The following is a 14,839-nucleotide window of genomic DNA, read 5'->3' on the forward strand; positions in this document are numbered from 1 at the left end:
GAGAGAGAGAGAGAGAGAGAGAGAGAGAGAAGTGAAAAGGGGGCAGGAGGGAAAGAGACAGAAAATCTTCACTGTTTGCCAATGTAAGATTCGCTCGCAAGAACGATTCGTGAGATTCCTAAGAACGGAGCTTTGAGTAAAGTACTATACTCCGATCGCGTAATGGAGACGCGTTTCTCACCACCTCTGATGAAAGGTGGGATAGCATTCTCGGAATTGCGATTCTCGTTTATCTGAGAATGGTGTTGAATAATTATTTATTTGAAGCAAACGAGAGAAATCTGAATAAATTAATTTTATAAAAAGCATAAATAGATTATTAGTAATAGAATTAATCTTATTTTTATTGTAAGATACGATTGGATGCCTTATTGTCGGTTTTACTTAATTTATCTTTGAATAACTTGGTACTTACATCTTTCGCTGGATCAACATTTTATTTAAAAAATTAATTATTTTTATTTGTATAAATTTCTATTTTCTTTAATAGGTCATGGTTCAAAATAACTTTTACATTTAAATATTAATGTTTTTTGCGTCTAGACAGCACTTTTGTTGGAAACTAATTTCGATCTAAAAAAGTAACAAATCCGTTAGTGAAAGATTAGTATAAAAACGTATTTGTTTAATTAACATTTTTTAATTATAGAATATAATTTATACAACCAAATAGGAATAATACAAAATTGAAGGTAAAATAATAGAATATTCTTAATAATAATAGATAAGATAGAAGGTATAATAATAGATATTCTTCGCAATATATTAGATTGATTTAAAGATTTTAATGAAAATTGGCTCATTGCCCTTATTTCATTATATTAGTAGTATAATAATAGATTTATAAAAATTTATATTCTTTTTTCTTATTTTATATTTCATCAATTTCTTTTACCAGGAGATTTTACGAAAAATTCGCGAGAATGTTAAAACATTTTTTGAAAAATATTTGACATCTGCGGTTTGTATACCAGATTTGTATACACTTCAAAAATACCACAATAAGCGTAAAATGCACTCGGTGTTTGGTCAAAACACCACTGGGATGGTAAATGCCATTTCAGAGTGAATCGCAGGAAATTTACGAATCGTAAGACGCGCATTTAGAAGACAATGAACGTGAGAATGTTATTCAGGATTCTCACCACACGCGATTTCTCTACAACCTTTTATTTGTATAATCCAACTCACTTTATAAGAAAGAAACCTTTTTAATGTTTTTATATTGTTACAACAAAATTATATAATTGAATATACTATAACTTACATTTTCTTAAAGTAATTTTGCTTATAAATAAAAGAATATATATTATTCTTAACAGTTAAATGATCTCTTCTTATAAATTGAGTGATAAATAAATAAAATATGTTGTGCTTAAATCAATTAATTAATGATAAAATAATAGTTACGTAAAAAATTAATTTATAAAATTATTTTATAAAGAAATAGAGATAACAGAAGAGTATGTTATGATGTCTTAATTTCTCGCAGATATTTCTCCTAAAATAATATTAATTCAAAATTATAGCGGTAGAATATTTCATTTAAAAACTTTGTTTTGTATTACAATAGAAATGTAGCTGTATGGCATGCTAATGTTGTCCGATTATGGTAACAATAACTTTGTTAACTACGAAAGTTTCATAGCCGCGTGCAATTTATGCGTACCGATTTATCGTGTAGTTCTGCCACACGACCAATGCACATACCTAGCGAATCTTCAATTGTTGAACGTGAAACTTCGAAATAATTAAAATTGAGGTTGCGAATTACATGGTGCCAGGCAATTCGAGAACGCTCAGAGGTTCATTAAGGATGACAATAAGCAGAACGAAATGGAAGTAAACGAAGGCAAAAGGAAGTAAACGAAGGCAAAAGGAAGTAAGACAACGGAATATGCGCCAAGATGTTTTCGAGCTCAGTTCGATCCATTGAATACGAACGAGATGCAAAAAAAGATTTCGATTTGAGAGATCGTTCATTTTCATTTATTATAACAATCTGCCCCTAGATATTAATTCGTCATAGATTGCGCCAAAACGTCAATGCAAAAAAGTTTGCATCGATATTCAAACACGCAGAAATCGCGGGAGGTTTGCGAAAGCTTCATATAAAGCTACGTAAATAAACATACATACATGAATTCACATGAACATCAACAAGACTACAAAGTCTATAAATCAACAGAGGATGTACAATAAAAAGTATTATTTACGCATGATGTTTTGGTTGTTTCATTATTAAATTCTTAAACTTTATGTTGCTTGTATCAATTATTTTATATAACTAAATGTAGTAGTAATAAATATGACACATATTTAATAATATAAAATTGCGGAAAAAAAATAAATTACAGCAAATTAATCCTCAAATATCAAAAGTGCTCTGAAAAGTTGTGGCGTAACGAGAGTTTTAGTTTTAATATATAGAAAAAATATTCTTTTAAAAGAAAAGCCGGTAACTTTTGTGTCTCTGCCATACTGTTGAACAGACTTTTCCGCAATTTTTGAAACAGTCGTCTTACATGGCGCGGTTGCAATAACTTTCCTCTAATCGACTGTCATAAATTGTCGCACAGTTGGATCTGCAGCTGCAGGACGAGTCCGGAGGTGACATCAGCAGTTTCATCACTAACGGCGAGTGGCATCTGTTGGGTGAGTTTTTACAGTCCTTATCGGGAACCGTTCACGTCGCCACGCCCGGATAGTTTGCCCCGGCGCCGAAAGTGATTCCCGGCCGATTAGCAATTCTAAAGTCTTGCACGGCCACGGGCGGATGATCAATCGTTTCGCAAATCGGAACCGGTATTGATCCTCACTTTGTCCCTGTCAAAATTGCCTGCATCTGGGTCAACTGGGACGTAGCGGCTCGCTCCGCGTGCGTCCGAAGTTTAGTGTTTTCGCTGGCGAACACGTCGGGCAATCGGTAAAGTGTCGCGAGAGAAATTGCTGCTTGCTTGATTCGAGGAGCGAATAACAGTTCGTGATAGTCGCTGAATAATCGTTTGGGAATCGAAGGACAGATTTAAATTACAATCTTTTATTTCCAGATGTTTATACTGTGTATATTTAGCAAATTATTTTACTCTTGATATATATAAAATAATTGATAGAATGTTTAGCTGCACGAAAGCTTTTAGACTTGCAGCGTTTCTACATATGTGAATATGTAGGAAGAATTTTCAAATGTAAATCTTATATGAATAATATTTTTTGTGATTTATTTCAATATTTTATATAAAATAATTTTTCATATATTAAAACCCACTATATGTATAAGTATGCCTAAAGAAATAGTTTATATAAGACGAAATTGATCTACATTTTAAAGATTAATTTTGAATTCAGAATAAGTTTCCAATAAATGCATGAATAATTTATTACAAAATTTAAATTTAAAATAATACGTTATGAAAATTAATACAATAAAGTAAAGATAAAGGATCAGTTAATAACATCTTTTTTGTTAACGAGAACTTTCAATTAGCATTAATAAAAGAAAAAGGTATAATCTATTGTTCGATTACGTATAAAGTAATGGTTCGAAAATGAACTTCCACACGGAACTTACGTAATATCCGTATTGGAATTGTTGAGCAAAAATAGAAACATCTGGTTCGTGTTTCTCTCTGATAATTGCGAGAGAGATAGCATTGCAATTATGATACATTGTCCAATTATGTGTAATTCGCCATTGATAAATTTATTGTAAACGTAAGAAATGGCGTGGCACCTTTATTGTTCCTCCAACGCAGAAATAAAAGCATTTGCTCTCTCGTGGCGTATCTCGTGTATCTCTCGAAAAATTGTACGATGCATTACGCGTGGGAATAGCGTAGGTCGACGTATACGTGCAATGTATGAGCCGTGGTTATGAGACTTGTGGTAGAAATGTATCTTAAGTAACTGCAGCTGCAGCAAAGCGCACCAGTTTGTACCCGGAGGAATAACGCAAGATAGAATCTTCCGTTTTTCTTTGCCCTGTTGCACGGGATAATTCAAAGAGCAGAAAAGAGAAATTTTTCGCTTCCAACAACCTTTTGTTACGCGTTCGAGAAAGCACTTCGTTTTATTGACAGTACATCGATTGCCCGTATACGTGTACAATGTCATATTTAAGCATTAGACGGAATATCCATCTGAGAATTTTAATTTAACAACAATTTCTAGTTTAGGTATTGTTCGTTAAACCTGTTAGTTAAATATGCATGGATGAATAATACAAATCTATTAATTTTTAAATTATATATGTATAAAACGCAAGTATTTTGTCATTATTGTGTAATTACATATAAATGTATACGTAAAAAAAATATATACAATCTCTTTATGCTTTTTATATTTAAAAAATCTACCAAAATTGTGTGCTGCACATCCATGTTTCTTATTTTTTGTGTTCTATAGGGATTAGAATTAAACGTTATATTCATGTAATAAATACACTTGACGCGAGATGCTACAGTGACATTAATCTTTCCTTTTATCTCAGGGGTACCCGGTAAAAGAAATGAAATCTTCTACAACTGCTGCCCAGAACCGTATATAGACATCACTTTTGTCGTCATCATCAGAAGACGCACACTCTACTACTTCTTCAACTTGATCGTGCCATGCGTCCTGATTGCCAGCATGGCCGTCCTCGGGTTCACTCTGCCGCCCGATTCCGGCGAGAAACTCTCCCTCGGTAAGTTTAAACTTGATGCAAAACTCCGATTGCCCTCGACAGCCCGTAAACGTTCCCGCGATTAGGCACGTCCCTGTTTGCTAAGAGCATCAGACGTTTGCACGATTAGGCCCGACCTAGTTCCGGCTGGCAGGCGCTCCCGCATCCGGGCACCGTGAAGAAACTATTCTGTGTTGTCACGAGTTTCTTTTGCAATCGGGAACAACAGAACTTTATCGACATTTCGACGTGGAAATTTATACCGATAAAATTTTGTTACACTAAACGAAAACTTGATTTATTGGGTATAAATTTCAATTGTAATTTTATACTGCTTTGTGTAGAGAATAATCGACTATCACAAGATGCATGTCGCACAGGAGCTACAAATATGATACATTCGCAACTTTGCAGAAGTATTTTCAGAAAAAGTTGCTTATAATGAAGATCTAAAAAAGGAAATAGTTTTATTTTATCTTCATTTTATTTTAAAAAAATTAAGATTTGATTTCTATAATTATATTTTTAACTATATAAGGTCTATTCTTTTTCACTGAACTTGTGCACCAGATCATATTTCTTCCTTTTCTCTCCAAAAGAAAAGAAAAAAAGATGAACTGGTGCAAAAGTTCAACCAAAAAGAACAGGCCTCTTATTTTATTTAATGTTATATAGCAATTTCAACTATTTGGATTTTTTGCGCAAAATATTGATCATAAATCTAGTTTACAGTTAGTGTAGAATAAAAAATTATCGTAATCTAAAAATAGTTAATTGATAATAATTAATATTATATTTTTAACTAATAATTTTCCTAGCAGAAAAATGTCCGATGAAATCTCAACCGTTGCAATGTAATCAAGCGCTTTCAGACTTTTTCTTGCATAGTTATAACATTATAATTGTATAGATAAAAAAAAATTAATAATTGATTATAATTACTTTTTAACACATTCTATTTAATTCTGACATTCTTAATTAGACATTTTCTTAAAATAGTCTAGATTATAAATGTTTAAAGCTTACAGTTAAAATAAAATGAAAAATATATCATCATATTCCAAAAATAACAAATAATTGATTTATGATAATTAATATTATAGTTTAACTAATAATATTTTTAACAGAGAAGAATGTCTAATGAAATCTCAACCGTATGTGCAATGTAATCAAGCGCTTTCAGACTTTTTCTTCCATACGTATTTGTAACATTACAATTCATGAATACTGAAAGATTACGTTAATGCTATTTATGACATGTTATTTTATTTGTTTCCTCATAAACGTAGTCGCTCTGGAATTTACCAAGAAACCGGATGCTCGAGTGAAATCCTGCCTCTTACGGCTCGAATCGTTCGGCTGCATAATTCCGATTCCTTGCCTGCTTCACCTCGCGCTGCCATGTAAACGTTCCTGTGATTAGAGCCAGGGTGCAGGAGTTCCCTAAGCGCATCGAGCGTTTATGCGATTAGATTTCGTTCCGATCCCGATTGAAACGGCGCCCTGGCGCGCAAACTTCGGCAAGCTTTCTATTCAGGTCGTAGAGTTTCTTCGGTACAAGCGCGTTGCTGAATCTCCATCGAATTCGGAAACGATCGCGACAATCGTCGTCACCGATGCGGAGATACGACGACAATGGAATGACAATGCCGAACAATTGCAGATGTCTCCGTTGCAAATTACCTTAAAGCTTATAGCTATTCGTAGATGAAGATATAATTAAAAAAAATTGGCTCTGCACAGACATTACTTTACAATTGTATTAACTTAGTATTAACAGTGATTTATAGATATCAAGAATGTATTAAAGTGTTACATTTGCATAGTTGTTTCTATAAAAACCAGATTAGTTAATATTATAAAAAGGGTTACAGATACAGAGCTTTCAATTAATCGTACTTTCTTTTTATTTTTCTATGAGTAGTATCTTTAGCTTTTATTATTTAGATTCTAATTGTCTATAAATCATTTTAATTGATTACAATATTGACGTAATGCAAGTTTTCCAATATAATGTAAGAATTAAAAATGTTCTATTTTATGAGAAAACAAAACGAGCAAGAAAGAAAACAGTGCAACTCATTCACAATTGATTTTCGCGTTTCTAAGGAACTTGGGCAACTCTTAACGTATTACCGTGAGCCTCGAAAAAGCTCGACTAAGGTCTGATATTCAGATGAGGCATCTGCCGTGAATGCCGTAGCGTTTTGAAAGTCTAAATAATTTGAAAGTGCCTCTTAACGTGACACAGTGATTCACGAGTGAGCGGTACCAAGTTCAAAGCCTGAGTGTCGAATACTTAAGATATACTTGGAGTGCAAACTGTCTCTGAAATTTCTTACTCAAGACCTAATCGAAACTAGGAATCAACAAAATTCTCACTTATTTTCAAGAAGATATTCTTCTTCGTGACATCAATCTTTATATATTATTTCCTTAAAGAGTGTAGGCTGAAATGTAAATAGCTCCTTAAAGAGTGTAAACTGAAATGTAAATAGTACTTTTTTATGTCATCCGATACGGCGAGGTCGGAGATCATTATATCGTCTTAGGCTGAAAATCGAAGTGTCTTTGGCATGAAATTGTTTATGCATCGAGGGCCCTTCGAGCGTTCAAGGACCGAGGGTTAATCTTGTCTGGCCACCTCCTCGATGCACTCGACTTTAACAATAATTAATCGAAGCTAACGAACCTCTTTTGCAGGAGTAACCATCCTCTTGTCCCTTACTGTGTTCCTGAATATGGTTGCCGAGACAATGCCGGCGACATCCGACGCTGTACCGCTTTTAGGTAAGCTTGTTTCAATTGATTTTCAATGTAATTAATTTTTTAATGTGAGAAAACAGCGTAATTAATCACATTTATTGCGAACCATTCGAGAAAAAATAGAGAGAAGAAAGGAACGAAAATTTATATTCGCATTTATTTAAGACAATATTTCCCGGTTGTGTAATACCTGCTGATGCAATTAATACTCTTTGCTTTAAAGTTAAAAGAATTTGCGAGAATACTATTAGTCTTTAATATTGCTTTTAATACAAATTTATAATTCGTTTCATTACATATATGTTATAAGAAAGATGTAAATTTTATTAACTGCACTTAATATGTGTACAATTATATAATAAAATAAAATTTATACTTTTACAAGTTTGGATGTTAAAAGGAAAGTAATTAGTTAATATTAATGCATGTCTAAGTGAATACAGCTTCAAATTTTAAACATTAAACTATGATTATTTGTCAATTTGGCTTACTTTTAAATTGTATTCTTATTTCCTATTACTTTTCAGGGACGTATTTCAATTGTATCATGTTTATGGTGGCCAGTAGTGTAGTCAGCACGATCCTCATCTTGAACTATCATCATCGAAATGCTGACTCCCATGAAATGGGTCGATGGGTAATTATCTCCGATCGATATCAAAGCACTTAATATAATACTAGTTACAATTATGTCACTTCATTAGTATTGCCAGTGTATTGCGTTAGTTGGTTACTATATTTCGTGAATATACATCATAAATTTAACTATTAATAGATGAATCTACAATTTTGTTTATATATCTGTAAAACGTATTTGTATTTATATTTTTATTTAGATTAAACGACATTTATTGAGATACATGAGTTTTCAACAAAATGTTAATAACACATTCATGTTGAGATAATAAGATAAAAGCAATGATTTTGTCGGCAGCCATAAAGTTAACCGAGAAAAACAAAACATTGATATCCGGTAATGTAAAATCAGTTCAAGTCAACAAAAAGAGACATTATTTTATTCAAAATTGTTTATTCGTTTGACTAATTTTATTGATTAATCTGTTTTGCCCATTCTTATTTTTAGAATTAATCGGTTTTATTAATATTCTGTGGAGCTGCTTGGAAGTGCATTGTCTAATTAAACAATTTGTAAACGTTCTTTTTATTTGTGCACAATAATGACGAAAATCATTTTGTTGAAGCTCGATTCAATTCGTCACCGGTGCTATATGATTTCCGTACGTATCGGTAGATAATTATGGTTTTAATTAAAATGCAACGCACCACCGCTGAAGCTGATACATTGTTCTCTTTTCATCACGGATAAATCAGAAATTTTATGGGCAAATAATTAAGGGCCACTCTGCCGAATGCGCACCGCGATAATAAATCATGTATAATCGAATTTTTCACCGGACGTCACGTTAATTAGAATGTAAATTTCGGAGATTGATTTTCCGTGCGATCAGATTTCTTCTGCGAATGAAACATACGCACCTAAGTTAAATTAAACAAGCGTGAAATATTCACAATAATAAGGTGTAGAGGAATTTAAACAAAAAAAGAAATGAAAAGGATAAACGCTTACAAGAATTTTTTTTAGTTTTCAATTAGCTTTATTAATTTAATTCGATTAATATGACGATTATTACGACAATTATCTTATATTATTAATTTGAACCAATTAAATAAAAGAGCAAAAATAAAAAAAACTATTATTAAAGATGTGTGTGTGTGTGTGTGTGTGTGTGTGTGTGTTGTGTTTGTGTTGACACAGAAAAATCGCAAACTTCTATTTCGTAATCGGATTTGAATACATTATTGTACGAACATAAATATATAGTGTATGCATAATAAATACATAATACAAGTATTGAAATATAAATTAGACTATGTTGTTACATTTTCTGCAATTGCATTACAGGTTAAATTAATTTTCCTGTATTGGCTACCTCGCTTACTCCGTATGTCAAGACCAGGACAAGAAGAACAAGACAAGGAAATACAAAAGTCTCAGAAGCCATCTCCTGTCACGAGTAAGAGAATTTTAAGTGCACTCATCAGCTAAAAGGTTGCAACACTTCTTTCCGATGAGTTACGGAATGCAAATTGTTCACTGAGCGATTGGTTCTTACTTATAAATCTGACCATTTACATTCGACTGCTCTGCGAGCAGGAAACTCAGAAAGAAAGTATTGCAACCTTCTAGCTGATTAATAATTAAATAATAATTAAGTAATAAATAGTAAGTGAGGGTAAATAATTACTTAGTAAATAAATTTCAAATAGATATTGATCATAAGTCAGATAGAGGTCACCATTGACAACGTCATTCATGTGAGAGATCTCTTATCAGCTTAATGCATTTATTTATTATGTCAATAATTGTATATAATTTCTTTTTAATTTTCTTAGTTTGAAATAATATCGCCGTGTGTCGTAATCCGTTGCTAATACTAATAATTTAATGAATAAATAATTGCGTGTTTTGGATATCAGCTACGAGCAAGTCATACGGTGATCTGGAGCTGCACCAGAGGAGTAGTAAGTCCCTCTTGGCGAACGTCCTGGACCTGGATGATAACGCGCTGGCGTCTCACAACAATTTGCTGAACAACGTGTACAGCACACCCGGACCTCATCACGCGCACGCGACGGGTCACGGCCATAGTCATATACACACAACGCCCCATCATCATCATAGCCACGCACCCACGACGCCGCACCATCAGCATGCGACGCCGCTGCCGCACGCATCGCATCCCCCTCATCAGGTTTTGCATATGCCGCATCAGCATCCACATCCGCCGGACGCGTCAACGCCGCATGTCGAGATACTCCAGAACGCGTGCTTCTGCGCTCGTTATGAGCTTGTGCTAATCTTGAAGGAGATTAAGGTAACAATTTGATTCGACAATAATCGAAAGAATTTTCTAATTTTGATATTTTTAGATTTGTTAAATATTTAATTCCAAAGGCCTAAATTTCTAAGTTCCGAAAGTTCTAAAACTATAGGCAGGGATTAGAGACGGAAACTTTTCGCTTTTCTGGGTATGTGTGAGTACCGCATCCAAATGGGGGGAATTTGAAAAAGTAATATACATATTTTATCTTTTATATACGAAGTATATTTCTATATATACATTCTAGTCAAATACTGTTTATTTATTGAATTATTCAAAATTTTAAAAAATTTAAAGATTAACATATTTTTTTAACATACCTCGAATTTTGGACGTGAAATTCAACACCGACAGGAGCTCGCTGGGCTTGGAAAGCTGTATACCCTTTATAAGGAAGTCTCCGTCTATGATTATAAAATTGCAAGGTTCTTTGAACTCGAGACCTGATGCCTCTGAGGTTCTAAGATCTTAAAGTTTCAAAATAGACTTAAAACTCGATGATCGTAAAAGTCCCAAGATTATATCTCTGAAAGTCACAATGGTTAAAAATCCCAAAGTTGCAATGTTCCAAGATCTGTTTGAAGAGTCTCAAAGTTCGAAGATCCTAGTTGAAAATTTATCGTTTGAAATTTCAAAATAGCGAAAAAAGAATTTAATATAACAGTCAAAATCTTTTTTAAAAACCAATTAATACGCAGGTTTAATGAAATAACAATTTTGTTTCAGATGATAACGAATCAATTGAAGAGCGAGGATGAAAACACAAAGATCTCGAACGACTGGAAGTTCGCGGCGATGGTGATCGATAGGATGTGCCTAATCATTTTTACTCTGTTCACCATCATCGCTACCATCACCGTCCTGCTGTCAGCGCCGCACATTATCGTCACGTGATTCAGAAAAGCCAGTCTGCCGCCGGTGGTTCCGGGGCCGACGAGGATTGCGTGCCGAGCGCCAGCATCGACGGACGCCGCACGCGACGCTCTAACTGAGCGTCCGCCCTTAACCGGTTTCCGCCAGATCGGGTTAAAGGGTGTTCATCTTCGAGTTCGCACGCCGCTTCGTTTCGGAGACCTGCGCGTTAGGAAGAAAGCAATACGGGGAGTAACTTCGTTTCTTTATGATACACATAATAATATCAGTAAAAATAAAAATGATAACATTATCGATAATGAGAATAACGATAATAGCATTAAAAATAATTACGTAATAGTAACGGTAAAATTTTATCATATAATTATCCCACGAGGACGCCTTAGCGAAACACGTTGACACACCGTTTATAAATGGCGCGAGCACACGCGTGAAAACGAAGGACACGCGGGAGTAGAGCATACGCGAAGAACACGTACACTGGTTTGTTACACGCATCCCTGAGAGCAGTCGATGTGACGAACACTTTGTACAATTGAGATGGTACATTTGTCGTGAACGAGTTAAATAATTAGTTCTATAAAAAAATCTAATTACGAATTTTCATAGTGATAAGTAACGATCGAATCCAGAGAGTATTCGACTCTGTCCTCCACGACTACTACTTGGGGATGTACCACACATACACGTACACACACGCACGTAACATCATGCGAGAGCGTTAATCACACGGAACCGTGATTTGCCAATGAGTTAAAAATACTTTTCTGCGGCCCAAGGTTAGTACGTTATAGAAATCTTCGAATGTACCCGAGGCTCAGTATATTACTAGGTTTAAGAAGACTCTTACGGCAGTCCAGACATGTTTCGTAACGTTTCTACGAATTCGCATATAAAGATCCCAAATTCGAAAATCCCTCCCACACACACAAAAGCAGAAATTTTGAAAAATATAAATTTCAAGGGATATAAAATTAACATATAAATGAGAAAATACGAATAATATAGTAGTGTACACACCGAAAAAACACTGATATAAAATCAAAGTTTTCAAGTGTGACTGAAGTTCTCGAGAATACATAAACTGTAATACCTTAAAGAAATTTCGGAATACTATGTACGTCAGTCGATGGTACTTGTCCATAATAAGATGCGAAAAGAAACGCTCGAGAATGCCGACGACGGTTCCTTTTTATCCGTACAAAATAAAATGATGAAGGGAGAAAGAGGGAAACAAGCAACAAATAGGGATAAAAAGGACAAAGCAGGACAAGGGTTGGTTTTTAAAGGTAAACGTACAGGTTACACTTTCAGAATATATACGATGAACTGCCAAGTGATTTAAATAATGCCAGGTGAATTTTTCTTATCGGTATCATTAGTACGTAAAAATCGACGATTTAATAGACGGAGGATTTGTATTACGATTTAAGTGGCGGTGACACAAAATATTCTCTCGAGTAGGTCGCGAGAGAAATTCGAAGGACACTACGGAAGGACGCAAAAATCGGACGCGAGAGACAAATGCGGAAAATGGTTGCGATTGTTCGATAACTTCCGCTGCGAGAAATTCAGTTTCGAGCGATGTACTTTTTTTCATGTCTGCAAGTTTGAATATACTGTTTTGTTATTTGTCCGCATTCTCGTCGCACATTTAATGCTGAATGCAATTTTCTGATCCCTTATACTTTGCTATCGGGATCGTGTAAATACGAGCTTAATATCGCATATGTGTACTAGGATATTAAACGGCTCTATATTTCGAGAATTAGACGACTAACTTTTCAAGTTGACTGTCCGAGTTTCATATAAATTATGAGATCTGGATAGCCGAAAATCTCACATTTTTTAATATAATTTGCATGCTTGAGTTTCAAGCAAAATACCTATATTTCCTGTTGGATGTGTGCCGAGAAAACGGATCGTTATCTCTTACATCGCACGTATAAAACACGAGTTTACGCAGACATACTTACGTTTTGAACATACAAAGACTCGCGTATATTTTATTGTTTCACGTATTTATTTTTTTCTTCTCTGTAGCAATGGCAGAAACCATTATCGCGACAACATAACTGTAACTTCTTTCCGACATTTAAAAACTGTTTTGGAGAACAAAAGTTAAGCAAGAATATGAGCTTTTGTTTCTCTTCTCAGGAAAAAATATGTAACTTTAATGACTCTTGTTCTGTTCGGAAACACTGCGGCGTATTTTAGCTGACACTGAACATCGGCAGCTATATTAAAATTGAGCAATTATACTATGTATAAATTAATATTGCAATACTAAATGCTACGATTAACGAGTGGATTTATCACGAGAAATATTTTTTTCGTTCGCAAAAAAGCGATACGGAGGACATGACTTCACTTCCGAGTGCACTCATAAAATTGACACTTTTCATGTTCTCTGTTAATTTACGAGCCGCTCGAGAATGTGGTAGAAAATCGCGGAAGCGACGAAGACGATTAGTCACGGAAGGAGAAAAAGCAACGTGGGATGGCGACCGATAAAGAAAGGAAGTTACTCTTGCTCACACGGACAGACTCGTAGGCGGATGTCGTCTCGACGAGACATCAGGGAGACGAACTCAAGTCGTATCGTACATTTTTCGGCACTGGATACGCGACAACCAATCATGTTATCTTTTAAATACTATTAAAGATTATTAAAGTAATGAATCGTTGTTGATCATGTTGTACCGTGGATGGGATTACGCGTAAAAGTATATAGTAAGAATACGATGTTTTCTGAGCGCGAAGAACGACGAAAAAGGAAAGAAATAAACAGATTAACGTCGAATGTATTGTATTAAAGAGGGATAGAAATTTTTAGACGAAAAATGCGATTAATTATAATCGGTGTCAAATATAATAGTTATGGAGAGATCAAGGAAATAATTCGCTAAGAAAAGCAACAAAATGTATAAGTTCGAGACATCGACGTTTTAATGCCGACACGATTGCCCTTTATGATATAAAAATTAATAAGTGGCTCGATTAGCCTCTAATTGACTTGGCGAGATAATGACGACGTTACGCCTGGTCGCATGAACCAAATACATGTTGAACTGATCTAGTACTTTAGAACTAGAACAACAAATGCCACACATCGCGCTTTGGAAGTAGGAAGAAGGAAAAAATAAGGAATTTATGTACTTAAAAGAGACTACATCTGTTATAATCATTCGAAATACGTTCACCTTTTCCAACTCTTTGATTTTATTTTCAAAGAATTATTTCTGTTTAGATCGTGCTTTTGTACATGTTTATAATTCCTCAAAAACAAACTGTACCTTCTCAAGCTTATTTTATTCAGTATACAAAAGATAGAATAAGCTTCTCAAACATCAGACAAGAAAACATTTGTCCTCCTACTTCCAGGCTACAAAGTGCCGTGGATTATATTCTTTCCAAAAAAGTTAATGATGTAAAATAGAGATTCCTTAATGCCTTTGTAATTTTTGTCATTATAAGACGTCTGATTCCTATAGTTTCTTTTTTAATGTGCGTTTGCTGTAGTTCAAGTTGGTGGAAAGGTGTTTAGCAACGTCGTTTTTATTGCGATAAGAATGAGCCATCTGTTTATACATACATATATATATATATATATATATATATATATATTATAAAA

The 14,839-nt window shown here is 34.2% G+C and overlaps 1 protein-coding gene across 1 annotated transcript in view; it reads left to right on the top strand.

Moving 5' to 3' along the window:
• The window catches only part of nAChRa7 (nicotinic acetylcholine receptor alpha7 subunit), a 201,539-nt gene extending 190,159 nt beyond the window's left edge, over positions 1-11,380 (top strand). The window contains exons 6-12 of the mRNA XM_018551289.1: positions 2,580-2,655; positions 4,490-4,684; positions 7,367-7,453; positions 7,957-8,066; positions 9,354-9,465; positions 9,929-10,326; positions 11,059-11,380. Of these exons, the coding sequence (XP_018406791.1) occupies positions 2,580-2,655; positions 4,490-4,684; positions 7,367-7,453; positions 7,957-8,066; positions 9,354-9,465; positions 9,929-10,326; positions 11,059-11,226 (1,146 nt within the window). The 3' untranslated portion in view covers positions 11,227-11,380. The remainder of the gene's footprint in view (positions 1-2,579; positions 2,656-4,489; positions 4,685-7,366; positions 7,454-7,956; positions 8,067-9,353; positions 9,466-9,928; positions 10,327-11,058) is intronic.
• The last annotated feature ends 3,459 nt before the right edge of the window (positions 11,381-14,839 follow it).

This window comes from Cyphomyrmex costatus, unplaced genomic scaffold (genome assembly GCF_001594065.2).
Source record: "Cyphomyrmex costatus isolate MS0001 unplaced genomic scaffold, Ccosl1.0 scaffold137, whole genome shotgun sequence".
NCBI classification, from domain to species: domain Eukaryota; kingdom Metazoa; phylum Arthropoda; class Insecta; order Hymenoptera; family Formicidae; genus Cyphomyrmex; species Cyphomyrmex costatus.